General features: G+C 45.3%; 1 protein-coding gene and 1 pseudogene across 4 annotated transcripts; both read left to right on the forward strand.

Moving 5' to 3' along the window:
- Positions 1 to 1342: 1342 nt before the first annotated feature.
- Positions 1343 to 9301, forward strand: LOC100192533 (uncharacterized). Of its 4 annotated transcripts, none has more exons than NM_001401842.1 (5): positions 1406 to 2334; positions 2420 to 2578; positions 6641 to 7277; positions 8326 to 8531; positions 8777 to 9209. In NM_001401842.1, exons 3-5 carry the CDS (start codon positions 6745 to 6747, stop codon positions 8983 to 8985), a joined length of 948 nt encoding a protein of 315 aa, NP_001388771.1. In that variant the 5' UTR covers positions 1406 to 2334; positions 2420 to 2578; positions 6641 to 6744; the 3' UTR covers positions 8986 to 9209. The 4 variants fall into 4 exon arrangements, with proteins under 4 accessions (XP_008678340.1, NP_001388771.1, NP_001131224.2 ...); NM_001137752.2 differs by having other exon boundaries at positions 1515 to 2334; positions 2450 to 2578; XM_008680118.3 differs by lacking the exon at positions 2420 to 2578 and having other exon boundaries at positions 1343 to 2334; positions 8777 to 9301.
- LOC103634526 (pentatricopeptide repeat-containing protein At5g50990-like) lies at positions 2585 to 5542 on the forward strand (annotated as a pseudogene).
- Positions 9302 to 27704: the final 18403 nt, after the last annotated feature.

Consider the following 27704-nt stretch of genomic DNA (forward strand, 5'->3'; position numbering starts at 1 on the left):
CACGCACATCGCTGCACATGTTTTATTCAGAGAAAAGAGCCGTTGTTGACACTGAAGGCTGAAGTGTCAAACCTGCAGAACCGTATCACGTTTACTGTTTACATAGCACCGCGTTCTTGACGGTGATCAGGTTGCTAAAATATTCAGATCTTTTGTTGCTGAAAGATCTTTCAGAAATTATACGTGGCTTCCATTCCCCCATTTTGTTGAGATTTACGGGGAAAAAAAAAGAAAAGATAAAATTTACGGATAAAATAAGCTCCGTATGCACGTCATGAAAGAATACGTGCCGAGCAATAGAGCATCACGTTGCCTACCAAGCTAAACATCATTCAGTTGACTTCTCATCACCATTCGATTTGTGCCGGACTGCTTAACCTAACATTGGCTGTACATCACCATTCGATTTGTGGTGAGGAATAGGTCCTCGCTGCCAACTCCGTGACTATGCATGGCGATTGGTTTGCCCATCATTTGTTCACAATAAAAAAAAGAAGTTTAAGTTTACCCGCATTTGAAGAAGCTGAGGAACAAAACGGACCTCTCATCTCAGCAATAAAGGGCCCAAGTTAATTAAACTCAAGACACGTAAGAGCATCTCAAATAGTTTTATAAAAAAATCTCTCTAATGATAGATGTGAGGAGTTGCTAAATAATAGTAGGAAGTAAAAAATATGTGTTATCTAGTAGTTCATTATTTTTAGCTGCCAAATATTTCAAATTATGTCAGTTAAAACTCCTATCCCTCTCACGTTCTAGAAAATTTTATGTTATTCCCATCAGACATGATATTGTTATTGCAATGGTTCTAACATCTACGTACAGAAAAATTTGCGTACAAAACATACACAAATCTCTATGATTAATTGATTCTAAATATGACCTAAATTGCAGAAATAAAAAGTCTAACATGCAACAATTTTTTTTCCACATAGTAGCCCGGAGTTTATTAATAAAAAATAAAAGAGAACAAAAACAGAAGGTATAGAACACTAATTTTGCACGAAAAAGTGTTTTGAGGAGTCCCTCTTGGTTTTGCCAAATGTGAGGACGAAAAAGATAAAATAACAACTTTTAAAATTTAGCAACATCGTTTAGAGTATTATTAGAGACAATTTTCTAATAATTTTTTAAACTGAGATTTAGGAACTTTTTTACATAACAGTTGGCATGCTCTAAGCCCACCCACACTGCTATGGACCCAATGATGCTAATCCCCATTTCACACCGAAACACAGACACTCGTAGGCCTGTGATCTTTTGGACCAAACGACCCGGCAGATACACGGCCCAGCCCGCTGCCAACACGCAACATCTACCACCGTCCACCGAGCGAGAGGCCGAGAGCCAAACCAACCAACCATTTCAAAGCGAGCGCTTCCCAGTGTCCTAATCACGGCGGAAGCACGTGCCACTTGCAGAAACAGGAAACCAGTAGACCACGCCCGCGGTGCGGTGCGGTGGATCCGCCAACAACGGGCGCCCGCCCCGCCCCCCGCCCGGTCTCCGGTTCCCGAACCCCCACTCCTCCTCCCTCTCCGCTCGCCACTCCCGTCGCTCCTCTCCTCCACGCCTCCCTCGCTCGCTCGCCCCCTCGTCCGGTCGTCCCTCCCTCGCTCGTCTTGGCATCCCCGCAAGGAATGTCCCTTCCGTAGCGTCCCTTGCTTCTTCCCCACCCCATCCTGTATTAGTGCGTTCTCTGCCGCTTTATTTTCCGGTTTCTTTGGGCTCTTTCGCCGCCTTGGATCTTGGTTGCCTCATCCGGTTCATAGGTACCTTCTTTAACCTTTGCTGGGACTCCATTGATGCACTCTTTGGTTGTTTTTCGGTGGAGCATTTCGTCGAACACAGGGGCGGAGGGCCCAGTATGGTCCAGAAATCAAAGTAAAAAAAAGCCCTAGTGTCTTCGCATCGCGCTCCCGCACACAGACCGACCAGCCGCAGCCCGTGGCGCACCTGCCTGCGCCCGCCGCCTCCGTCATCCACTCAACCTCGCCCCTCGGCCACTGCCGCGCGGCGCCCGCCCGCCTGCCGCACCGGCCGAATCATCCGACGGCCCTTAAGCTGAGGCGGTGTGGCCTAAGTAGCAGCGCGGCGGTCGCCCCGTGTCTCGTCCACTTCGGCCCCGACAGGCTGTCCACGGTGGCGCGAACTGCCCCTCGCCGGTTCGGCCCCGCCCGCCCGTAGCAGCTCACCAGAGAACTAGCCTCTCGTCGGCCTTCCCCAGGTCTGCGCGTGGCGCGGCGCCGCAGCAAAGCTCCACGCGTGCGTGTCCGCCACCCGCCGTCTCGCCCGGGCCGCCGTCGTTGCTCGTCGGTGAACGACGTCTCACTGGTGAATGCTGCAAGCTTGTCTGATTGGTGCTTTCTGCTTAGATTTGTTGCCTTGCATTTACACTTTCATTTACCTTACAATTCAGTTAAGTTTCTGATACTTCAAAAGGCTTCAGGGTATCAGTATCACTGCTGTTCTGAATTTCCAAAGTGAAAGCGCGCGCATTAACTTGGGAATCAATTCTCATACTATAAACAATTTTCTGTCGTAAGAATAATATCTTGATGGTTAGCTATCCTTTAAGGTATGTTGTAATTCCTCTATGAAGAATAGACTTTAGAACGTTTGATTCTATTTATATTGAACCAACTATAGCTTCCTTCTAGATTTCAGGAAACCATTATCTTGTGCCAAACAATACTTGACTTTATATAGGATAGAATTGTTGTTTATGATGATACTTAGATAACTGCTGTACTTGGTATTCAGTGTGTACTATTTTTGTTGTGTGGATTAATGTTTTAAGTGCTTTATATCTCATTAGTGTTAAGCTTAGCTCATCCTGCTTCGCCGTAGTAGTTATTTAACAAAAAGGATTTCTTTAAATTGTGTTGTGAATTACTTTCCTAGCCATGAATTACTTTGGTGTATAGTGAATTTTTTCGTCGTTGCGTTAGCAACACCTTGATTTTGTCACGTCCTCCGCCACTGGTCGAACATCTGGGATGCATCGCTGCGTCAGCCGTTGAGCTTTTCTTGTACCCAGGTTCGCTAGTTGTTAGTTGGTTTCCGTTGATGTTTTTTAAGTACGAATGTGCATGTGCTGTTTAGATAGTTCAACGGATGCTTCCTATATTTGCCCCTAGTTCTATCGGGCCACATGGATTTCTGTATCATGACCTGCAAATCGGCGATTTGTTGAGCATATGACTGCTATTGAACTGTAACGTTTAAGAAGTACTCCCTGCAAATTGGATATATAAATTATGGTACGACCGTACGAGTGTAGTGGAGCAAGACAAGTACTAGATGTGAAATGACTTATGGTCTACCATTGTTTTTTAGCATCGAATGTATCTGCTTGATTTAAATCGTATAAACAACCGCCATGCGATTCATATTACAAATATGATAATTAGTTACCAGGGAAATGTGGCTGCTCCATGTCCAATATTCTTATACTTTGTGTTTTTGATAATTTCATGCACAAAATTTGATGGCCATTTTACTCGTTCATTTCAGGATAGTTAAAGAGCATAGAGTTCATGTTGCCTGATTATCTTAGTTGCTAGTTTGCTACTATGTGATTTAGGTGTTGTCCAACTTCATTCTGGAAAAATTAGGTTGCAGGAGGACTTTAAAAACTAGCTGCATAGTGTGTGTTTTTTCTCTCTCCTTCATGTAGCGAACTCCCTTTCAGAGCTTGTTCGCACTATGTCTTACACGAACTGTTGGAAGAAACATCCCTATAGAATCTTCTTTTGATATGGCAACTCCATCCTCAGCTTCTTTAGAGAAAGGCTCTCCACAAGTCAGTAGTCACTTATGGACTATAGCACTTTGCTCCATTTCACCGCTTTCTGCCCTGATTACAGAACTTATGCTCTCCTTCTCAGAGCTTGTGTAAAATGCTCAGACCTCTATGCTTCCATTGAATCCATTGCCATCTCACTAAAGTGGGGTTGCTATCTAATCAGCATATAACACCTCCTCTGTTTCAAGTTATATTGCTCATGATCACATGTTGGAAGCGCATGAACTACTTTGGTCAATGCTAGAGTGGAATACCGATCCCTTCCATGGCAATCTGATGCTTATGGGATTCTTGAAGAGCGGACAGCTAGATAAGGCATATCAGATTTTCAAGAGGTTGTCTGTCTGGTCTCATGGAACTCAAATGATTGCAGGTGCAGTAAGGAGCTCGCACCTGAAAGAAGCAATGAATCTTTTTAGCTGGTTGGTCAGTTCAGGCCTTGTGCCTGATTGCTTCTCATTCTCCTTAGTTCTGTCAGCATGTGCTCGAGCTGGTGCTCGCTGATATGGAGTGTGGGCGCATCACCTGATGACTCGACTGGCAGTGGAAATGAATCATTCTTGAGCTCAACACTTGTTGACATGTATGCCAAATGTGGAAGGATTGATGTGGGAACTGAGATATTCAAAGTCAAGAGAAACCATATTCCTGTCTGGAATAAAATGATTAATGGCTTGGCATCACATGTTCTTGGATCCGACATAGTGGTTTTGTTCCACAAGATGAAAAGTGAAGATCTGGTTCCTGATGGGGTTATGTTTGTTGCACTCTTGACAGCATGCAGTCACTGTGGCATGGTTGAATAGGCTCGCCAATACTTCAGATCAATTACTCCAGAGTATTCTATCACGCCAGAGGTTGAGCACTATGGTGTATTGGTGGATATGTCATTGCGAGCTGGGTTGCTGGATGAGGCATACAAGTTGGTAATGTCGATGAATGTAGCCTGATGTTGTGATATGGAGGGCATTGCTTAGCACCTGTTGCATATATTGCCAAACAGAATTAGGTTTGGTCACTATTGAGCATGAGGCATGCCATGGCAGTGTGGTTTACGCCCTTCTTTCAAACAGGTACTCATCAGCAAATAGATGGAATGATTCAGAGGAAGTATGGAAACAGAAGAAACAAAAGGAAATTAGGAAGAGCAAAGACTTGAGCTGGGTTGAGTTAGGGGGGAGCAGCCATGAATTTAAGCTGGTGGTAGATCTCATCCTGACACTGAGGATATATACCTAGTGCTGCGTGGATTACGTAAAAAGAGCTAAGGTTGAAGGTTATGCTCCATTGACTGATCCAGTAACAAAAGATGTCTCAGAGGAGGAAAGAGAAGAAAACCTTACCTTCCATAGTGACAAGCTAGCAGTGGCTTATATAGTATCCTGAAGATTGGTCCAGGGACAGCAATAATGCTTTCCAAGAATTTGCAGATTTGCAGTGATTGTCATGAATGGATTAAGATAGTCTCAAAGGTACTTTGTCGTGTTATTATTTTGAGGGATAGAATTCGATTTCACCAGTTTGAAAGCGGATGCTGCTCCTGCAAGGATTACTGGTAGCCCTTTTCCTGAGCAATACAGATGCGATCCAGCTAATACTAAACGAGCAGTTCCAAGGGAATACAACTGATCTAATTACTTTTTCCATCCAGAGATTTCGATGCTGGTTCTGCTGCAGTGCTGCTGCATAGCAATGAAAAAAATGTAATTTCTATGAGAATGAAACATTTGGACATTTGGTTACTACTTTAGCTCTTTGGCACATCACAGGGAACCAAGGAAAGAAGGGCTAGATGACAGACACATGCATGTGTATTGTACACTCTGAAGTAATGCAAATGATTAGTGAGAAAGATCAAAATCTCTAAGTTGGGTTTGTGCATGCTTATTTAAACGACGTTAAAACGACGTTTAAACGTCGTTTAAACTATAAAACGCTGACAGGAAGTGAAACGACAAAACGTTTTACGATTCGTCGTAAAACGTCGTTTAAACGTCGCGTTTTGACGTTTAAACGCGGTATAGAGTGAAACGCCGTGTTTCGGGCGTTTAATGCGTCTGCTGCTAGAAATTGGCCCAGCCCAATTAGAAACTCCCGCCCAGGCCGCACTTTCACCAGCCCAATTAGTAACTCGCGTTCTCACCAGCCGCCGCACTCTAGGGCGCGCTCCAGCCTCCAGGCCGCCGCTGCTCCAACCCTCCGCCGCCCGTCCGGCGCCGCCAGGCCCGCCTCTGCGTGCCGCTGCTCCAGGCCGCCGCCGCTCCAGGCAGCTGCTCTCCAGGCCGTCCTCCCTCCAGGCCGCTGCTCTCCAGGCCGCTGCTCTCGAGGCCGTCCTCCAGCCCCGCCTCAGAGCCTCTGCGTGCCGCCGCTCCAGGCCGCCGCGCTCCAGGCCGTCCTCCCTCCTGCGCCGCCCGTCCGGCGCTGCCAGCCCCTCCAGCCCCGCCTCTGCTGTCCCACTGCGGCAGGACTACAGAGTACAGAGACTGACTGTCCCACTGTTTGGTATTTGACTTGATATAATTGCCTGAAATTATGATATATTGAAATTTCCCTATGTTGTTTAAAACTACGTTTAAACTTTGTTTAAACCGTTTAAAAGTTAAAACTCACCCATGAGCGTTTCAACGTTTCGTCGTTTTAATAACCTTGGGTTTGTGTTTTATGATCCATTCAGTACCCTTACATTTTCATATGTGTGAAATGTGAAACTGCTTTGCTGTCTTGTTTTGGGCTTTTTTTGATGATTACTTGTGTAGACATGATATGTATTTCATTTCTGATCCTGGATCAGTTTAATTTTCTGATAAAACTGATTTTTGCTTATCATTTCAGGATTAGCATTGAAGGGTTATCCAATATTCAGTGAAAACTAGCTACTGAAGAATAGGAGTAGCAATACCTTTGATGCCCCATAACCCCATTCATTAGTTTCTGCAATGTCTTTGTCTTCTATTTGCTGTGCGAAGTTCCATCTACTAAGGAACTCTATAGGAGACACTTGCAGTGTCAGATGGCTTAAATACCATAGCAGATTGATATATGAAACTTTCCTCTCAAGCAGAATACATCAAAGTAGGCCTCCTAGTACAACAGTGCTAGCAAGAAGCACAAGAAAAGGAAGTAAGCAGTCATTTAGCAATGGCCGCCATTTGCACAGTAAATCGGTTGAATCATCAATTGAAGTGTTCAAGCAGTCAGAGCTTGAGCAGCTTAAATCACTTCATTGCTACAATGTTGAGGAAGAGTTTTCTGAAGTCAAGACCGAATGGCCTGCAACTATCCTTGTTTTTGATATTGAAACTACTGGCTTCTCACGTCGTGATGACAGAATTATTGAGTTTGCTGTCCGTGATCTTATGGGGGGAAAGAATAGCACTTTTCAGACACTCATAAATCCTGAGAAAGATGTGAAAAATACATATGTTCATGGTATTAACAACAGTATGCTCTGCAGGCCTGATGTTCCAAGGTATGTTCATGCTTCTTAATGCTAAATATGGCAAGTATCATTCTTAGTTTACTAGCAAGCGTGCCACTAAAATAGACTGAAATTGAGGATCCATTTATCCCATGTATCCTGTGTTTTTGTTTTCCGTTGCTTGCTAACACGCTCGCAAGGTTTTCAAGTCGATAAGTCGAGTCGAGTCGACAAGGTACCGACTTGGTGACTAGTCGATAAGTCAGTCGACTAGTCGTCGACTTGCCAATATAGTTGCTGTTTTGCCTATATAATGGCTTCATATAGACAATATAGCATTTATATATGAAGAAAGAGCATGTTTTACCTCATTAGAAGCCTGAAATTGAACTAAACTGATATAAACAGCAAGTCTTACCTCATTTGAAGCCTCAAACCGAACCAAATCAGCGATAAGTCAAACTCATAAGTCATAACAGCCATATAGTTCAAATTGGAAACCAAATAGCAAGAAAATATAGTTCAAACTTGAAAGGAAATAAACTCCATTAGATAGCTAAGCTGCTGCTGCAGCTAGATAGATACTAGATAGTAGATACCCTAAATATCTCCTAAATCAAGATCATCCATTGCATTTTCTCCTAAATCAAGAAAATATGTTGTGTAATGGGCCTTTGGGCTGAATTGGGGCACAAGTCGGCCGACTTGCCAGACCAAGTCGACGACTAGTCGACTGAGAATTTTCAGTCGTTGACAAGTCGCCCGACTTGCCAGAAAAGTCGAGCCGGATCCCCAAGTCGAGCTCCCAGGACCGACCGGACGACTAGTCGCCGACTTGAAAACAGGGCATGCTCGAATATCATTACTTTATAACCATGGGAATATGGGATGAGGGAATAAGGCAGTATTATGTTGTTACAATGCGGTCATGTGACGAAAGAACTATGTACTAGGATCAATCTCCCATATGTTACTTCCTAGAGGAAATTTGTGACTTCATTCTTAACTACATTTCATTTGAAACATGGTTACTCTTTATTATTGTTTACACATTTGTTTTTATAATCATGGTGGTCTCATCTCATGTATGGCTATGCAGATTTGGAGAGATTATTCCCATTCTGCTACAATATGTGTGGAGTCGTCAAATGGACGGTAAACCAGTTCTCTGGGTTGCTCATAATGGGCGTTCCTTTGACGTACCCTTTCTCATGTTTGAGTTTCGACGGTGTAAAGTAGAAATGCCTGGTGATTGGCTCTTTGTGGATACTCTTCCTATCGCAAAACAATTGGTCGATTCTAATGGTATGCTCTCTTGTCATGTTTTCCATTTCCTTGCATAGGCATATTGTTCTGAAGAGCTTTTTTTCCAGTAAAATAATTGATGAAATACAGCAATGTACTGTGCATCGTTATTGTTGATGAACTAGCAAGCTAAACTTTGTTTTGTTATTTAGCTGTTTCTGCCAATAGAAATACAATTTTGTGATTAAGTGCTTGTGGGATGAAATTAGATGCATTTTAAACATCCCATCTATTTTGGTTTGCAGGGTCAAAACTCAGTTCTGTGTCATTGAAGTTCCTGAGGGAACGCTACAAAATCCCACTCACAGGGAGCGCGCATCGTGCCATGCAGGATGTGACAACCCTCTCTTACGTGCTTCAGAAATTGACCTTTGAGCTGAAACTAACTGTTCCTCAGCTGCTCGAGAAGTCTTTCCGAGCATCGGATCTTCCAGCTAATCGTCCTGCAAAGTGACTGTATCTGCCTCACCTGAATATCGCCTGAAGCACTAAATTATTATCACCGCCGTTTTCGAATATTTGTCGTCTGCAAGTTTATTTTTGAACTAAAACACGACAAAAAAAGAGGGAGTACATTGTTGTTGTATTATTACAGAGATGTTATTTGGAGATCCCAGCTCTGATTTCTTCTATGTTCTTTCTAACAACCTAATAAAGCCAGCCTGATTGCCACTGATACATCAGTAGCACAGTAATCCGTATTACTGATACTCTGACATTGTAGGCTTGTATACATTACTAAATCATCAATTCAACATATATTTACTTGACTGCGAACTTATGCGTAGGGATGGCAATGGGTACGAGTATGGGTAAATAGTCGCAGATTTATCTATTGGATATGAGTATGGTAGAATTAGGTAGGTTATGGATATAATAAAGTATGATTATGGATATAATAAAGTATCCGCGAATTTTTTTCGCGGTCCATACCCGTTACCCAATGCATATCTGATATGTGGGCCATCCAGATTTAATATATTATCATAAATTCTCGTTTTTCAATTTTTTATCCATGATATGTTGTTTCGTGCTGAAATTATCATTTGATGTTGTTGATATGATAATTATTTTGAAATGTGATAAAATTATTGCTTGGTGTTGAATGCTAAAATTATAGTAGACGGGCGGGTAACGGGTATCTGCCGGATAGCGGATATCCGGCAGGTACGGGTATAGATCACGATCATTTATTGATACGGGTATGAGTTAAGTTTTGTCGCGCAGGTATAGATTTGCGAACTATATATTCATATACTACCAGTTCAATTGCCATCCGGCGCTCAACAAAGAAATGTAAGACTATATGCAGCGCATCACCTAAAGTCACCCCTCCCCCATCAAGTTTTAGGGGCACTTTAAAACCCACATCAATTGTTCTTATATTGCGCCTTAAATTTAGGGGTATGTACTCTTGCCTTTGAATCTAGAGTATTCTCATTTTTCCTATTTTTTTGTATTCTAGCCTATGAATTAACACAAAATTAATATGTTCGTGCCACTTTAGACTGATAAATACATATGTGAAAAAACTAATTTAAAATCTATTAAAAATATAGTGTATTATGTATAGAGGATGAATTTAGAGGAAACTGCCGCAAGGGTTGAGATTTATGGGAGACGAAATCTTTTAGAGGGTGATAAAAAATATTACAATCTTTTTTATTTATTTGACGCCACTTAGTTCAATTTTATACTAATTGGCGACAAATAAAAACAAATGGAGGGAGTAATATTTAAGGAGATGATATATATATATAGTTTATATATTAAGAGCCCTGGTCTTCCAATAACTAGAGGAAGCCCAAGTCGGACGGTGCAATCCGGTCGAGCTGGACCAGATTCGAACGTCTATAAAACAGGACCCGGAGTGCTAGGGTTCAGTTTTTTACGCTCCACCCCGATTCATTAGCGACGCCACGTGCGACGACGGCGGTTGCCCCAGAGCGTGCGCGGCGGTGGACCCCTAGCCGGTGGCCGCAACTTAATGACCTCGACGCGTGGTGGCGGAGGTTTCTCGATATGGAGTAGTGGCGGCGCCTCCCCGATCCAGAGGGCGAGCGACAACGGGGCCCTTGTGCGGGCAAGCGGCGGCGTCCCCGAGTCCCCGAGGAGGCGACACTTCCAAGGCCGGCGAGCAAGCGGCGCCCGTCGACGTGTGAGTAGCGACGACGACTCATGAAGCGCGAGGTTCGAGTGAGCGGTGTCACGGAAGGCGCGAGATGCGCGCAGCGATGATCACGCGTGACATCCTCCGATCCGGCGCAATTTGGGCGGTCCTAGTGACGACCTACATTTGTGCTTGTGTCATCGACGACGTCCTCCGACCACTATATCCTTCGATTCGTGTTTTCTTTTCGATTATTGTGTTTTATGCCTACCACATGTATTATTTAAGCTAAAAATTGTACGATTATATGCTTGCACACGGAGTTCGTATATCAGTTTACTGCATGCGCATTGGAAAGGCAATTTCTTGATTTATGTTGTTCTTAATTTGCGCGCATGCAGTGGAAACTCCCACGATTTTGCCATAATTTTTGTATCTGTATAAAAATAGAAACTGCATGCATGCGACTGCCATGTTTTTCGGATCTGCCATAAAAACAGGATCGTAATAACAACCTACTAGAGCAATCAATCTCTCACATTGGCTCGATATTTATGCTTATAATTGAGGGATTTTACACTCAAAACTTAAGGTTTTTACGCTTCACCCGGAGATGCGTCCACCAGTGAACAACATGCCAGATTTTTTACGCAATGTAACGAATTGCATAAATAGCTACACCGTGTAGTATAATTTGTATCAGTATATATCATAAACTAGTTCTAATGCGTTTAGCTGCATGACTCTTGGACGGATCTTATATTTATATAGGAAATAAAACATTAAATACAATTTTTTGTTTCTATGCATGCAATTCATTTCCTTTCATTGCATATTCTTTCCGTCATAAATTCGTCCACATGCAACCGGTAACTGATTTTTACGCAGTATACCGAATTGCATAACTATATACACAGTGTAGCATATTTAGTATCAGTATATATCATACAATGGTCATTTGAGTCTAGCTGCATGGCTGTTGCAGCGATCCTAAATTTATGGAGGAAATAAAGCATTTAAAAATAGAAACCGCCACACAAATCTTTCCTAAATTTACACGCATGCAAGAGAACGTGTTTGACCAATGCATGCATTTTGCCATAATTTTTGGATCTGTATAACCGCATGCATGCAGCTTCCATGTTTTTCGGATCTGCCATAAAAATAGGATCGTAATAACAACCTACTAGAGCTATCAACCTCTCACATTGGCTCGGTATTTACGCTTATAATTGTGAAATTTTATGCTCAAAACTTAAGGTTATTACTGAAAGGGAAATAAGGTCAAACCTTTTCCTAAATGATTTTGGTGGTTGAATTGCCAACACAAATAATTGGACTAACTAGTTTGCTCTAGATTATACATTCTACAGGTGCCAAAGGTTCAACACAAACCATTAAAAAGAACAAGTTAGGGTTCAAAAGAAAGGAGCAAAAAGGAAACTGAAGTGTTCCCTGGTCTGGCGCACCGGACAGTGTCCGGTGCACCATGGTGAATCAACTCAAACTCCTCAGCTTCGGGTTTCCTAGGCGCAACTCCGCTATAATTCACCGGACTGTCCGGTGTGTCACTGGACTGACCGGTGCACTAGCGCAACAACGGCTATCTGCGCGCAATGGTCGACTCTGATGGATGAACAGTGCAGCACAGTAACACGGCAGAAGTCAGAGCAGAAGGTCAGAGGGGCACCGGACTGTCCGGTGCCGCATGAGGACAAAGCCTCCAATGGTCGACCAGCTCCAAGCCCTAACAACAGGGTGATGTGGCGGCGCACCGGACTGTCCGATGCGCCCATCGCCAGCAGCCTTCTCCAACGGCTACAATTTGGTTGGTGGCTATAAATACCATCCCAACCGGCCACTTCAAAGTGTGGGAGCCCAAGCAACATTCCAAGTCATATAGTTGACATATCCAAGCCCTCCCAACCATCTCTATTCATTGATCTATCCTATACATAAGATTTAGACCACTTCAACCTACACAAGTGTCACAAAAGAGAGAGCAAGCAAAAGAAAGCTTCTCGTGTGAGTTTAGAAATAGTGCCTTGTGAGATTCATCGAGAGAAAGAGTGTGCTACATCTTGTGTTCATTTGTGCATGGAGTTTTGACTCCCATTGAACTTCCTCCAAAGTTTTGGAGGCTTGTAAAGCTAGCAAGAGACACCTAAGAGTGCGGTGATCTTTGCAGGGTCTTAAGTGATCCTTGAGAATAAGAAGAGCTTGCCGGTCTTGGTGATCGGTGGAGAGAGGGAAAGGGTTGAAAGAGACCCGTCCTTAGTGGATTGCTCAACGGGGACTAGGCCTTCGAGGGCCGAACCTCGGTAAAACAAATCACCCGTGTCTCTTGTGTTTATTGCTTGTGATTTGTTTGTTCTCTCCCTTTCTAAGTTCTCTTGCATTATTCTCCACTTCTAGTAGTATTGCTATTGATTAAATTCCGCACTCTTTGAAAACAATACTTGTTGCAAGCAAAGGATTTAGTTTTATACTCCGATAATTGTGAATCTTGTTCTAACCACTAATCAAGGGATCTAGTTTGGATTTAGAATTATAATTTTCAGGTTTCGCCTATCCACCCCCTCTAGGCGACTTTCAATTGGTATCAGAGCTAGGCACTTCATATTGAGTCTAACAACTCGAAGTGATGGCTCGTAGAAGATCCCAAAAGAACAAGAAGACACCTCCGAAGGAGAACAAGGAGGTAACTCTTGAGATATTACTTTCCGATTGTTCTAATTATGATTCATGGTCTACTAGGGTGATAAATGCTTTTAGAACCATAGATCCACAATTAGAACAAATTATAGACAAGAGTATTGTCGGAGAGGAAATCTCCGGCCGGGTGGCGGAATGCACCCGCCCTAAATCCTTAGATGAAGGAGGGGCCTAAGCGTTTTGCCTGTTAGGTGGAAACGGGTGAGAGCACCTAGAGGGGGGGGGGGGTGAATAGGTGATCCTGTAAAAGTTCAAAACTTAGGCCACAAAAACTTGTTAAGGGTTAGCACAAGTATGACCAAGTGGCTAGAGAGAACTCAAAACAAGATAACCACAAGAAAGCAATTACAGAGTTGACACGGTGGTTATCCCGTGGTTCGGCCAAGTACAAAACTTGCCTACTCCACGTTGTGGCGTCCCAACGGACGAGAGTTGCACTCAACTCCTCTCAAGTGATCCAATGATCAACTTGAATACCACGGTGTTTTTCTTTCCTTTGATCTTTTCCCGTTTGCGAGGAATCTCCACAACTTGGAGTCTCTCGCCCTTACAATTGAGTTCACAAAGAAATACGGAGTAAGGTGGGAATGAGCAACGCACACAAGACTCGAAAATCAGAGCAACAACACGCACACAAGTCGCAACAAGAGCTCGCAACGCAACACAAAGAGTTCACAACTCCACAAGAGCTCTATATGCTATCACAATGAAACGAATGCGTGAGATTGATGTCTTGGTGCTTAGAAGAGTTGTAGGAATGCTTGGTATATCCCTCCATGCGCCTAGGGGTCCCTTTTATAGCCCCAAGGCAGCTAGGAGCCGTTGAGAGCACATCTGGAAGGCTATCCTTGCCTTCTGTCGTCGGGCGCACCGGACAGTCCGGTGCACACCGGACACTGTCCGGTGCCCGATTTCTTTCCTTAACAGGCGCAGCCGACCGTTGCCGACCACTGCAGATCTGGCGCACCGGACAGTCCGGTGCACACCGGACAGTCTGGTGCTTTCTTCCGACCGTTGGCTCAGCCACGTGTCGCGCGGCGATCGCGCGGCCGACCGTTGGCCCGGCCGACCGTTGGCTCACCGGACAGTCCGGTGCACACCGGACAGTCCGGTGAATTTTAGCCGAAGTTGCCAGAGAAAAACCCGAGAGCGGCCTCTTCGGTCGAGGCAGCCTGGCGCACCGGACACTGTCCGGTGCACCACCGGACACTGTCCGGTGCACCACCGGACAGTCCGGTGCCCCAGACCGAAACAGCCCCTTGGCTGCACACAGCCAAGTCTTCTCTTCTCTTCTTCTTTCTGTTTCTAACACTTAGACAAATATATTAGTACACAAAACTAATGTACTAAGGCTTAGAAACATACCTTTACTTGTGATTTACACTTTGTTCATCCATGAGCATATTTTCACATTTAGGCCCTTGTGTTTGCACTCAATCACCAAAATACTTAGAAATGGCCCAAGGGCACATTTCCCTTTCAATCTCCCCTTTTTTGGTGATTTATGCCAACACAACATAAAGCAAGTGGAACAAGTGCAAAATCACTTCAAATAAAAACTCAAATTGGTTTTGATTCAATTTTGGCATATATGGATCATCCTTTGCCACCACTTGGTTTGTTTTTGCAAATCAAACTCAAATCTCTATCTATAAGTCAAACACACATATTGAAGCATAAAGAGAGTCATTTCAAAAGAATTTGACCACGGATTTCAAAAACTCCCCCTTTTTCCCATAATCAACACTTCTCCCCACAAGAAGCCAACTTTTGAAAATAGAGACAATAAGAGACAATAAAAGCTTTTGACAAAACAAAAACTCTATTCTACTATTTTCAAAATCTCTCAAGTGGTAGCTGATCCATTTATCACTTTGGCCTTTATTTTCTCCCCCTTTGGCATCAAGCACCAAAACGGGATCAATCTTGGCCTATTAACCCCATTGCCTCACCAAAGTCGTCAATTAAGAGCAAATGGCAATAAGATTTCATGAGATGAACTTGGAATTCGTTACCCTCTCATCGGAGTGCAGTGGAAGTCTTTCATGATCCAAGTCCACCTTTTCCCTTTCAATCCTCCTTCGAGACTCAATCAAGCAAACTCAAGCAAATGGTTAGTCTCAAAGGGTCAAGTTGTAACACATCTCCCCCTAAACATGTGCATCACTTTGCAACGGACTTGTGAGGTCCAGGGAGTGTTTGTACAACTTGAGCACCATAATAAGCAACATAATGCAAAAAGGAACATGATCAAAAGCATAACTACATGTATGCTACAATTCAATCCAGGTTCCGCGAATCTAAGACATTTAGCTCACTACGCAACCTGCAAAAGGTCTTCTCATCTAGAGGCTTAGTGAAGATATCGGCTAGCTGGTTCTCGGTGCTAACATGAAACACTTCGATATCTCCCTTTTGCTGGTGGTCTCTCAAAAAGTGATGCCGGATGTCTATGTGCTTTGTGCGGCTGTGTTCAACAGGATTTTCCGCCATGCGGATAGCACTCTCATTATCACATAGGAGTGGGACTTTGCTCAGATTGTAGCCAAAGTCCCTGAGGGTTTGCCTCATCCAAAGTAGTTGCGCGCAACACTGTCCTGCGGCAACATACTCGGCCTCAGCGGTGGATAGGGCAACGGAAGTTTGTTTCTTAGAGTTCCATGACACCAGGGACCTTCCTAAGAATTGGCACGTCCCCGATGTACTCTTCCTATCGACCTTACATCCAGCATAGTCGGAGTCTGAGTATCCAACTAAGTCAAAGGTAGACCCCTTTGGATACCAGAGCCCGAAGCAAGGCGTAGCAACCAAATATCTAAGAATTCGCTTCACCGCCACTAAGTGACACTCCTTAGGATCGGATTGAAATCTAGCACACATGCATACGCTAAGCATAATATCCGGTCTACTAGCACATAAATAAAGCAAAGAACCTATCATTGACCGGTATGCTTTTTGATCAACGGACTTACCTCCTTTGTTGAGGTCGGTGTGTCCGTCGGTCCCCATCGGAGTCTTTGCGGGCTTGGCGTCCTTCATCCCAAACCGCTTTAGCAGATCTTGCGTGTACTTCGTTTGGGAGATGAAGGTGCCGTCCTTGAGTTGCTTCACTTGGAACCCAAGGAAGTAGTTCAACTCGCCCATCATCGACATCTCGAATTTCTGCGTCATCACCCTGCTAAACTCTTCACAAGACTTTTGGTTAGTAGAACCAAATATTATGTCATCGACATAAATTTGGCACACAAACAAATCACCATCACATGTCTTTGTAAAAAGAGTTGGATCGGCCTTCCCAACCTTGAAAGCATTAGCAAGTAAAAAGTCTCTAAGGCATTCATACCATGCTCTTGGGGCTTGCTTAAGTCCATAGAGCGCCTTAGAGAGCTTACACACATGGTCGGGGTACCGTTCATCCTCGAAGCCAGGGGGTTGCTCCACGTACACCTCCTCCTTGATTGGCCCGTTGAGGAAAGCGCTCTTCACATCCATTTGGAACAACCTGAAAGAATGGTGAGCGGCATATGCTAGCAAGATTCGAATTGACTCTAGCCTAGCCACAGGAGCAAAAGTCTCCTCAAAATCCAAACCTGCGACTTGGGCATAACCTTTTGCCACAAGTCGAGCCTTGTTTCTCGTCACCACCCCGTGCTCGTCCTGTTTGTTGCGGAACACCCACTTGGTTCCCACAACATTTTGCTTCGGACGAGGCACCAGTGTCCAAACTTCATTGCGCTTGAAATTGTTTAACTCCTCTTGCATGGCCAACACCCAGTCCGGATCTAGCAAGGCCTCTTCTACCCTGAAAGGCTCAATAGAAGAGACAAAGGAGTAATGCTCACAAAAATTAACTAATCGAGATCGAGTAGTTACTCCCTTGCTAATGTCACCCAGAATTTGGTCGACGGGATGATCCCTTTGAATCATCGCTCGAACTTGGGTTGGAGGTGCCGGTTGCACTTCTTCCTCCATCACTTGATTATCTTGTGCTCCCCCTTGATCAAGCGCCTCCACTTGAGGTACCTGTTCGTCATCTTTGGTTGGGGGATGCACCATAGTTGAGGAAGAAGGTTGATCTCGTTCATCTTGTTCCTGTGGCCGTACTTCTCCAATCGCCATGGTCCGTATAGCGGCCGTCGGAACATCTTCTTCATCTACATCATCACAATCAACAACTTGCTCTCTTGGAGAGCCATTAGTCTCATCAAATACAACGTCGCTAGAGACTTCAACCAAACCCGATGATTTGTTGAAGACTCTATACGCCTTTGTATTTGAGTCATAACCTAACAAAAACCCTTCTACAGCTTTGGGAGCAAACTTAGAATTTCTACCTTTCTTCACTAGAATGTAGCACTTGCTCCCAAATACACGAAAGTAAGATACATTGGGTTTGTTACCGGTTAGAAGCTCATACGACGTCTTCTTGAGGAGGCGATGAAGGTAGACCCTGTTGATGGCATGGCAAGCAGTGTTCACGGCTTCCGTCCAAAAGCACTCGGGGGTCTTGAACTCTCCTAGCATCGTCCTCGCCATGTCAATGAGCGTCCTGTTCTTCCTCTCTACCACACCATTTTGCTGTGGTGTGTAGGGAGCGGAGAACTCGTGCTTGATCCCTTCTTCTTCAAGGAACTCCTCCACTTGAAGGTTCTTGAATTCGGACCCGTTGTCGCTCCTTATCTTCTTCACTTTGAGCTCAAACTCATTTTGAGCCCTCCTGAGGAAGCGCTTGAGGGTCCCTTGGGTTTCAGACTTATCCTGCAAAAAGAACACCCAAGTGAAGCGGGAAAAGTCATCAACAATAACTAGACCATACTTACTTCCCCCTATGCTTAGATAGGCGACGGGTCCGAAGAGGTCCATATGCAGCAGCTCCAGGGGTCTTGAAGTGGTCATCACATTCTTGCTGTGATGCGCTCCTCCCACCTGTTTCCCTGCTTGACAAGCTGCACAAGGTCTATCTTTTTCGAATTGAACATTGGTTAGACCTATCACGTGTTCTCCCTTTAGAAGCTTGTGAAGGTTCTTCATCCCCACATGTGCTAAGCGGCGATGCCACAGCCAGCCCATGCAAGTCTTAGCCATTAAGCATGCATCTAGACCGGCCTCTTCTTTTGCAAAATCAACTAAATAAAGTTTGCCGTCTAATACACCCTTAAAAGCTAGTGAACCATCACTTCTTCTAAAGACAGACACATCTATATTTGTAAACAGACAGTTATATCCCATATTGCACAATTGACTAACAGATAGTAAATTATATCCTAGTGACTCTACTAAAAACACATTAGAGATAGAGTGCTCATTAGAAATTGCAATTTTACCTAACCCTTTTACCTTGCCTTGATTCCCATCACCGAATATGATTGAATCTTGGGAATCCTTATTCTTGACGTAGGAGGTGAACATCTTCTTCTCCCCCGTCATATGGTTTGTGCATCCGCTATCAATAATCCAGCTTGAACCCCCGGATGCATAAACCTGCAAGGCAAATTTAGGCTTGGGTCTTAGGTACCCAACTCATGTTGGGTCCTACAAGGTTAGTGCAAATATCCTTAGGGACCCAAATGCAAGTTTTGTCTCCCTTGCATTTTGCCCCTAACTTCCTAGCAACAATTTTCTTATCCTTTCTACAAATAGCAAAGGAAGCATTTAAAGCATAATAAATTGTGGAAGGTTCATTCACTACTTTCCTAGGAGCATGAATAGCATTCTTTCTAGACACATGATGAATAGTATTTCTCTTAGGAACAACATTTCTCCTAGTAACATTTCTATCATACACATAAGAGGAACTAGGAGCAAACATGGCATGAGAGTCAAAATCATCAAAAGCATTATAACTCCTATAAGCATTTCTAGTTTGTCTCCTATCATAATACATAAAAGCATGGTTCTTTTGCACATTACTAGCCATAGGGGCCTTCCCTTTCTCCTTGGCGGGAATGGGAGCCTTATGGCTTGTTAAGTCCTTAGCTTCTCTCTTGAAGCCAAGTCCATCCTTAATTGAGGGGTGTCTACCAATTGTATAGGCATCCCTTGCAAATTTTAGCTTATCGAAATCATTCTTGCTAGTCTTAAGTTGAGCATTAAGACTAGCCAGTTCATCATTAAGCTTGGAAATTGAAACTAGGTGTTCACTACAAGCATTAATGTCAAAATCTTTACACCTAGTACAAATTTCAACATGTTCTACACAAGAATTGGATTTATTTGCTACTTCTAATTTAGCATTTAAATCATTGTTGACACCTTTCAAAGTAGAAATGGTTTCATGACAAGTAGATAGTTCAAAAGAAAGCATTTCATTTCTTTTAACTTCTAAAGCATAGGATTTTTGTGCCTCAACAAATTTATCATGCTCTTCATACAACAAATCCTCTTGCTTTTCTAAAAGTATATTCTTTTCATTCAAGGCATCAATTAACTCATTAATTTTGTCTATCTTAGATCTATCTAAGCCCTTGAACAAACATGAATAATCTACTTCATCCTCATCACTAGATTCTTCCTCACTTGAAGAAGCATAGGTAGAGTTGCGAGTACATACCTTCTTCTCCCTTGCCATAAGGCATGTGTGACGCTCGTTGGGGAAGAGGGTTGATTTGTTGAAGGCGGTGGCGGCGAGTCCCTCATTGTCGGAGTCGGACGAGGAGCAATCCGAGTCCCACTCTTTGCCTAGATGCGCCTCGCCCTTTGCCTTCTTATAATGCTTCTTCTTTTCCCTCTTGTTTCCCTTTTCCTGGTCACTTTCATTATCAGGACAGTTAGCAATAAAATGACCAAGCTTACCGCATTTGAAGCATGATCGCTTCCCCTTGGTCTTAGTCTTGCTTGGCTGTCCATTGCGACCCTTTAGCACCGTCTTGAAGCGCTTAATGATGAGAGCCATTTCTTCATCATTAAGCCCGGCCGCCTCAATTTGCACCACCTTGCTTGGTAGTGCCTCCTTGCTCCTCGATGCCTTGAGAGCAATGGGTTGAGGCTCGTGGATTGGACCGTTCAACGCGTCATCGACGTACCTTGCCTCCTTGATCATCATCCGCCCGCTTACAAATTTTCCAAGAATTTCTTCGGGCGACATTTTGGTGTACCTGGGATTCTCACGAATATTATTCACCAAATGAGGATCAAGAACAGTAAAGGACCTTAGCATTAGGCGGACGACGTCGTGGTCCGTCCATCGCGTGCTTCCATAGCTCCTTATCTTGTTGACAAGGGTCTTGAGCCGGTTGTATGTTTGAGTTGGCTCCTCGCCCCTTATCATCGCGAACCGTCCAAGCTCGCCCTCCACCAACTCCATTTTGGTGAGCAAGGTAGCGTCATTTCCCTCATGAGAGATCTTGAGGGTATCCCAGATTTGCTTGGCGTTATCCAAGCCACTCACTTTATTATATTCATCCCTGCACAATGAGGCTAGAAGAACAGTAGTAGCTTGTGCATTCTTATGGATTTGCTCATTAATGAATATAGGACTATCCGAACTATTAAAGTGCATTCCACTATCTACAATCTCCCATATGCTAGGATGGAGAGAGAATAGGTGACTACGCATTTTGTGGCTCCAAAATCCGTAGTCCTCCCCATCAAAGTGTGGGGGCTTGCCGAGTGGAATAGAAAGCAAATGTGAATTTGAACTTTGCGGAATACGAGAGTAGTCAAAAGAAAAGTTAGAATTAACCGGTTTCCTTTGTCTGTCGTGGTCGTCGTCCTTTTGGGAAGAAGAGGACTCATCGCTGTCATAGTAGACGATCTCCTTGATGCGTCTTGTCTTCTTCTTCTTCCCATCTCTTCGCTTGTGGCCCGAGCCCGAGTCATTGGACTTGTCATCCCTTGGCTCGTTGACGAAGGACTCCTTCTCCTTGTCGTTGATCACAATTCCCTTCCCCTTAGGATCCATCTCTTCGGGCGGTTAGTCCCTTTCTTGAAGAGAACGGCTCTGATACCAATTGAGAGCACCTAGAGGGGGGGGGGTGAATAGGTGATCCTGTAAAAGTTCAAAACTTAGGCCACAAAAACTTGTTAAGGGTTAGCACAAGTATGACCAAGTGGCTAGAGAGAACTCAAAACAAGATAACCACAAGAAAGCAATTACAGAGTTGACACGGTGGTTATCCCGTGGTTCGGCCAAGTACAAAACTTGCCTACTCCACGTTGTGGCGTCCCAACGGACGAGAGTTGCACTCAACTCCTCTCAAGTGATCCAATGATCAACTTGAATACCACGGTGTTTTTCTTTCCTTTGATCTTTTCCCGTTTGCGAGGAATCTCCACAACTTGGAGTCTCTCGCCCTTACAATTGAGTTCACAAAGAAATACGGAGTAAGGTGGGAATGAGCAACGCACACAAGACTCGAAAATCAGAGCAACAACACGCACACAAGTCGCAACAAGAGCTCGCAACGCAACACAAAGAGTTCACAACTCCACAAGAGCTCTATATGCTATCACAATGAAACGAATGCGTGAGATTGATGTCTTGGTGCTTAGAAGAGTTGTAGGAATGCTTGGTATATCCCTCCATGCGCCTAGGGGTCCCTTTTATAGCCCCAAGGCAGCTAGGAGCCGTTGAGAGCACATCTGGAAGGCTATCCTTGCCTTCTGTCGTCGGGCGCACCGGACAGTCCGGTGCACACCGGACACTGTCCGGTGCCCGATTTCTTTCCTTAACAGGCGCAGCCGACCGTTGCCGACCACTGCAGATCTGGCGCACCGGACAGTCCGGTGCACACCGGACAGTCCGGTGCTTTCTTCCGACCGTTGGCTCAGCCACGTGTCGCGCGGCGATCGCGCGGCCGACCGTTGGCCCGGCCGACCGTTGGCTCACCGGACAGTCCGGTGCACACCGGACAGTCCGGTGAATTTTAGCCGAAGTTGCCAGAGAAAAACCCGAGAGCGGCCTCTTCGGTCGAGGCAGCCTGGCGCACCGGACACTGTCCGGTGCACCACCGGACACTGTCCGGTGCACCACCGGATAGTCCGGTGCCCCAGACCGAAACAGCCCCTTGGCTGCACACAGCCAAGTCTTCTCTTCTCTTCTTCTTTCTGTTTCTAACACTTAGACAAATATATTAGTACACAAACTAATGTACTAAGGCTTAGAAACATACCTTTACTTGTGATTTACACTTTGTTCATCCATGAGCATATTTTCACATTTAGGCCCTTGTGTTTGCACTCAATCACCAAAATACTTAGAAATGGCCCAAGGGCACATTTCCCTTTCAACGGGAAGAACACAAGAACACACAAGGATTTAGAGTGGTTCGGGCCGCCGGAGTGTAATACCCTACTCCATTGTGTAATGTATTGAGCTTGAGAGCTTGTATGAACTTGTGGGCGTCTAAGTGTGTCTGAGTCTAAGTGAGCCTCCGTCTCGTTGCGTGCCTCCCCTTTTATAGCTGAAGGGGCACGTACAAGGGTGCTGAGCCCCGACATGCAGGCCTAGGGACATAACAGATGTAATTCTTGGAGCAACTAATGTTGGTTGCCAGTGCAATCTCCTTGCGCCCTGATATCCGCAGCCTGCGTAGTATCGGCGTGCAGCGAAAGCTTCACTGACAACATACGAGTGATGATGAGCACAATGTATGCCGCAGCACGGGCGTACTGCCTGCCACTAGAGCGGATGGGCACGCCGCCTGCAGGATGGCCTGGCCGCTGCCCATCAGTGGAGTGGACATGTCACATTAAATGCTGAGGCGATATATCGCTTGTCAGTGGAGTAGACAGGGCGTATTTAATGCTGAGGCGGCACATCACCAGTTAGGTTGACAGGCGGCGCGCCTCCTCCGCAATAAATGCGTGGCCCAGATGCCTTACGTCTGGCTACGCCCGCTGGCTTACGTCACGGGCAGTAGACCACGTGGCAGCATCGGGTCTCCACCTGAGCGGGGAGTGGGAGTGCTCGCGGTATGGTCCAGACATGTGTCAGCACCGGACCCCCGCCTGACCTTGATTAAGGCCTGAGTATTCTTTGCCTTGGAATCCCGAGATCCTACTGTGAGTAGTCTGGACCCCTCCTGAGGGTTCCGGGACCCGTCCCAGGGGTCTGGTTTGTGCATCTAGGGGTCCGACACTTTCCCGTGGGGGTCCGGACCCACTGTCGCCACCTTAGAGTATATTGTCTTTCGTGGCCACGTGGCGGCCCTGGAGCCGTCCACGTGGTAGGGTCAGGTGTTGTTCGCCACGCGACTAAAGATAGCCGCATGGATGCCACACCTTCACACTGTAGTAACGGGTACCCCTTTCCCACGGTACTGACAGTGGCCCCTGGGCCCACCTCAGGGGAGGATACAAGCCTGCAGGTGGGGCCAAAGCTGGATTGTCGATTGGTGTGCTGCTTCCGTGCGCTCGCTGGCGTAATTACTACCAGTCCGCCCTCGGTCATGCCAACTGCCACGCCTGTCCCCGCGGTTGACTGACCCGTGACCTCCGCACTTGATGCTTTTGCTGGGCCACACGCGGGGTGCCTCGATACCACTGCATTGGTTTTGAAAATTTTTCTGTCTTCTGTGGAGGCCCCGAGGAGGCGCGGTACTGGCGCGAGCAGCGGTTTGACTTCCCTGCGCCCAGGAACCGGCGCCCATGGAGGATGACTCGTGGGCCCGGGCCCCCATGTCAAAGGCTGGGCTGTTGGTTTCGGCGGAGGTGAAGAGACGCACTACCGCAGATGTTGGCGTGCTCCTCACGCGGCGGTTCGCCTTCTCCGCACACGGAGACCAACGCCCAAGGAGTATGACTCGTGGGCCCGGGCCCCCGCGCCAGGGGCTGGGCCGCTGCTTTCGACGGAGATGAAGAGACGCACTACCGCAGACGGTGGCGTGCTCCTCACGCGGTGGTTCGCCTTCTCCGCACACGGAGACAGACGCCCAAGGAGTATGACTCGTGGGCCCAGGCCCCCGTGTCAGAGGCTGGGTCGCTGCTTTCGGCGGAGATGAAGAGGCGCATTACCACAGGCGGTGGCGTGTGTTGGGTGAGATCTTCTGCGGTGTCTCGGGGCATCAGTGGGGGAATCCTTCTCTAAAAAGGGGATTCCTGATAGTCGCCTAGAGGGGGGGTGAATAGGGCGAAACTGAAATTCTCAAAAATAATCACAGCTACAAGCCAGGTTAGCGTTAGAAATATAATTAAGTCCACGAGAGAGGGTGCAAAACAAATCGCAAGCAAATAAGAGGTGTGACACGCGGATTTGTTTTACCGAGGTTCGGTTCTTGCAAACCTACTCCCCGTTGAGGTGGTCACAAAGACCGGGTCCCTTTCAACCCTTTCCCTCTCTCAAACGGTCCCTCGGACCGAGTGAGCTTTCTCTTCTCAATCACTTGGAACACAAAGTTCCTACAAGGACCACCACAAGATTGGTGTCTCTTGCCTCAATTACAAGTGAGTTTGATCGCAATAAAGAATCAAGAAAGAAGAAAGCAATCCAAGCGCAAGAGCTCGAAAGAACACAAGCAAATCTCTCTCACTAGTCACTAGAGCTTTGTGTGGAATTTGGGAGAGGATTTGATCTCTTGAGTGTGTCTAGAATTGAATGCCTAGCTCTTGTAAGTGGTTGGAAGTGTGAAAACTTGGATGCTATGAATGGTTGGTGGTTGGGGGTATTTATAGCCCCAACCACCAAAGCCGTTTGGTGGGACTGACTGTCGTATGGTGCACCGGACAGTCCGGTGCACACCGGACATGTCCGGTGCGCCAGCCACGTCACCAAAGCCGTTGGGTTCCGACCGTTGGAGCTCTGTCTTCTGGGCCCGCCTGGATGTCCGGTGGCGCACCAGACATGTACTGTAGAGTGTCCGGTGCGCCCGTATGGGCGTGCCTGACTTCTGCGCGCGCTGGCACGCATTCAATGCGCTGCAGGTAGCCGTTGGCGCCGAAGTATCCGTTGCTTCGATGTCACACTGGACAGTCCGGTGTACACCGGACATGTCCGGTGAATTATAGCGGACTAGCCGTTGTGAATTCCCGAAGCTGGCGAGTTTCGGAGTCGCTCTTCCTTGGAGCACCGGACACTGTCCGGTGTACACCAGACAGTCCGGTGAATTATAGCGGAGCGCCTCCGTAATTTCCCGAAGGTGACGAGTTCGACTTGGAGTCCTCTGGTGCACCGGACACTGTCCGGTGGCACACCGGACAGTCCGGTGCGCCAGACCAGAGGTGCCTTCGGTTGTCCTTTTGCTCTTTTGTTGAACCCAAAACTTGGTCTTTTTATTGGCTAAGTGTGAACCTTTGGCACCTGTATAACTTATACACTAGAGCAAACTAGTTAGTCCAATTATTTGTGTTGGGCAATTCAACCACCAAAATCATTTAGGAAATAGGTGTAAGCCTAATTCCCTTTCAATCTCCCCCGTTTTGGTGATTGATGCCAACACAAACCAAAGCAAATATAGAAGTGCATAATTGAACTAGCTTGCATAATGTAAGTGCAAAGGTTGCTTGGAATTGAGCCAATATAAATACTTATAAGATATGCATGGATTGTTTCTTCATTTTTAAATTTTGGACCACGCTTGCACCACATGTTTTGTTTTTGCAAATTCTTTTGTAAGTCCTTTTCAAAGTTCTTTTGCAAATAGTCAAAGGTAAATGAATAAGATTTTGCAAAGCATCTTTAAGATTTGAAATTTTCTCCCCCTGTTTCAAATGCTTTTCCTTTGACTAAACAAAACTCCCCTTTAATGAAATCCTCCTCTTAGTGTTCAAGAGGGTTTTGATATTAATTTTGAAGAGGTTATACCAATTTGAAATTATATCACAAGTAAGATATCAATTCGAAAATACTCTTTGAAAAACTAAAATTTTAGAAGTTGGTGGTGGTGCGGTCCTGTTGCTTTGGGCTCATACTCTCTCCCCCTTTGGCATGAATCGCCAAAAACGGAATCATTAGAGCCCTTTTATTACTGTCTCCCCCTTTGGTCATAAATAAATGAGTGAGAATTATACCAAAGACGGAGTCCTCTTGCTTTGGACTCTCCCCCAAAAGTTGGAGAGATGCGCGGAGCGACGACGAAGAATGAGTTACGGAGTGGAAGCCTTTTGTCTTCGCCGAAGACTCCAATTCCCTTTCAATATACCTATGATTTGGTTTTGAAATTCACTTGAAAACACATTAGTCATAGCACATGAAAGAGACATGATCAAAGGTATATAGAAGAGCTATGTGGCAAATCAACAAAAGAAGTTCCTAGAATCAAGAATATTTAGCTCATGCCTAAGTTTGTTAAAAGTTTGTTCATCAAGTGGCTTGGTAAAGATATCGGCTAATTGATCTTTAGTATTAATGTAAGAAATCTCGATATCTCCCTTTTGTTGGTGATCCCTTAAAAAGTGATACCGAATGGCTATGTGTTTAGTGCGGCTATGCTCAACGGGATTATCCGCCATGCGGATTGCACTCTCATTATCACATAGAAGAGGAACTTTGGTTAATTTGTAACCATAGTCCCTAAGGGTTTGCCTCATCCAAAGTAGTTGTGCGCAACAATGGCCTGCGGCAATATACTCGGCTTCGGCGGTAGAAAGAGCTACGCAATTTTGCTTCTTTGAAGCCCAATACACCAAGGATCTTCCCAAGAACTGGCAAGTCCCCGATGTGCTCTTTCTATTAATCTTACACCCTGCCCAATCGGCATCCGAAATAACCAATCAAATCAAATGTGGATCCCCGAGGGTACCAAAGCCCAAACTTAGGAGTATAAACCAAATATCCCAAGATTCGTTTTACGGCCGTAAGGTGAGCTTCCTTAGGGTCGGCTTGGAATCTTGCACACATGCATACGGAAAGCATAATATCCGGTCGTGATGCACATAAATAGAGTAAAGAACCTATCATCGACCGGTATACCTTTTGATCGACTGATTTACCTCCTTCGTCGAGGTCGAGATGCTCATTGGTTCCCATGGGTGTCTTGATGGGTTTGGCATCCTTCATTCCAAACTTGCTTAGAATATCTTGAGTGTACTTTGTTTGGCTTAGGAAGGTGCCCTCTTGGAGTTGCTTTACTTGAAATCCTAAGAAGTACTTCAACTCCCCCATCATAGACATCTCGAACTTTTGTGTCATGATCCTACTAAATTCTTCACAAGTAGACTCGTTAGTAGACCCAAATATAATATCATCAACATAAATTTGGCATACAAACAAGTCATTTTCAAGAGTTTTAGTGAATAGAGTAGGATCGGCCTTTCCGACTTTGAAGCCATTAGCAATAAGGAAATCTCTAAGGCATTCATACCATGCTCTTGGGGCTTGCTTGAGCCCATAAAGCGCCTTAGAGAGTTTATATACATGATTAGGGTACTCACTATCTTCAAAGCCGGGAGGTTGCTCAACATAGACCTCTTCC

Source organism: Zea mays, chromosome 1 (genome assembly GCF_902167145.1).
Source record: "Zea mays cultivar B73 chromosome 1, Zm-B73-REFERENCE-NAM-5.0, whole genome shotgun sequence".
NCBI classification, from domain to species: domain Eukaryota; kingdom Viridiplantae; phylum Streptophyta; class Magnoliopsida; order Poales; family Poaceae; genus Zea; species Zea mays.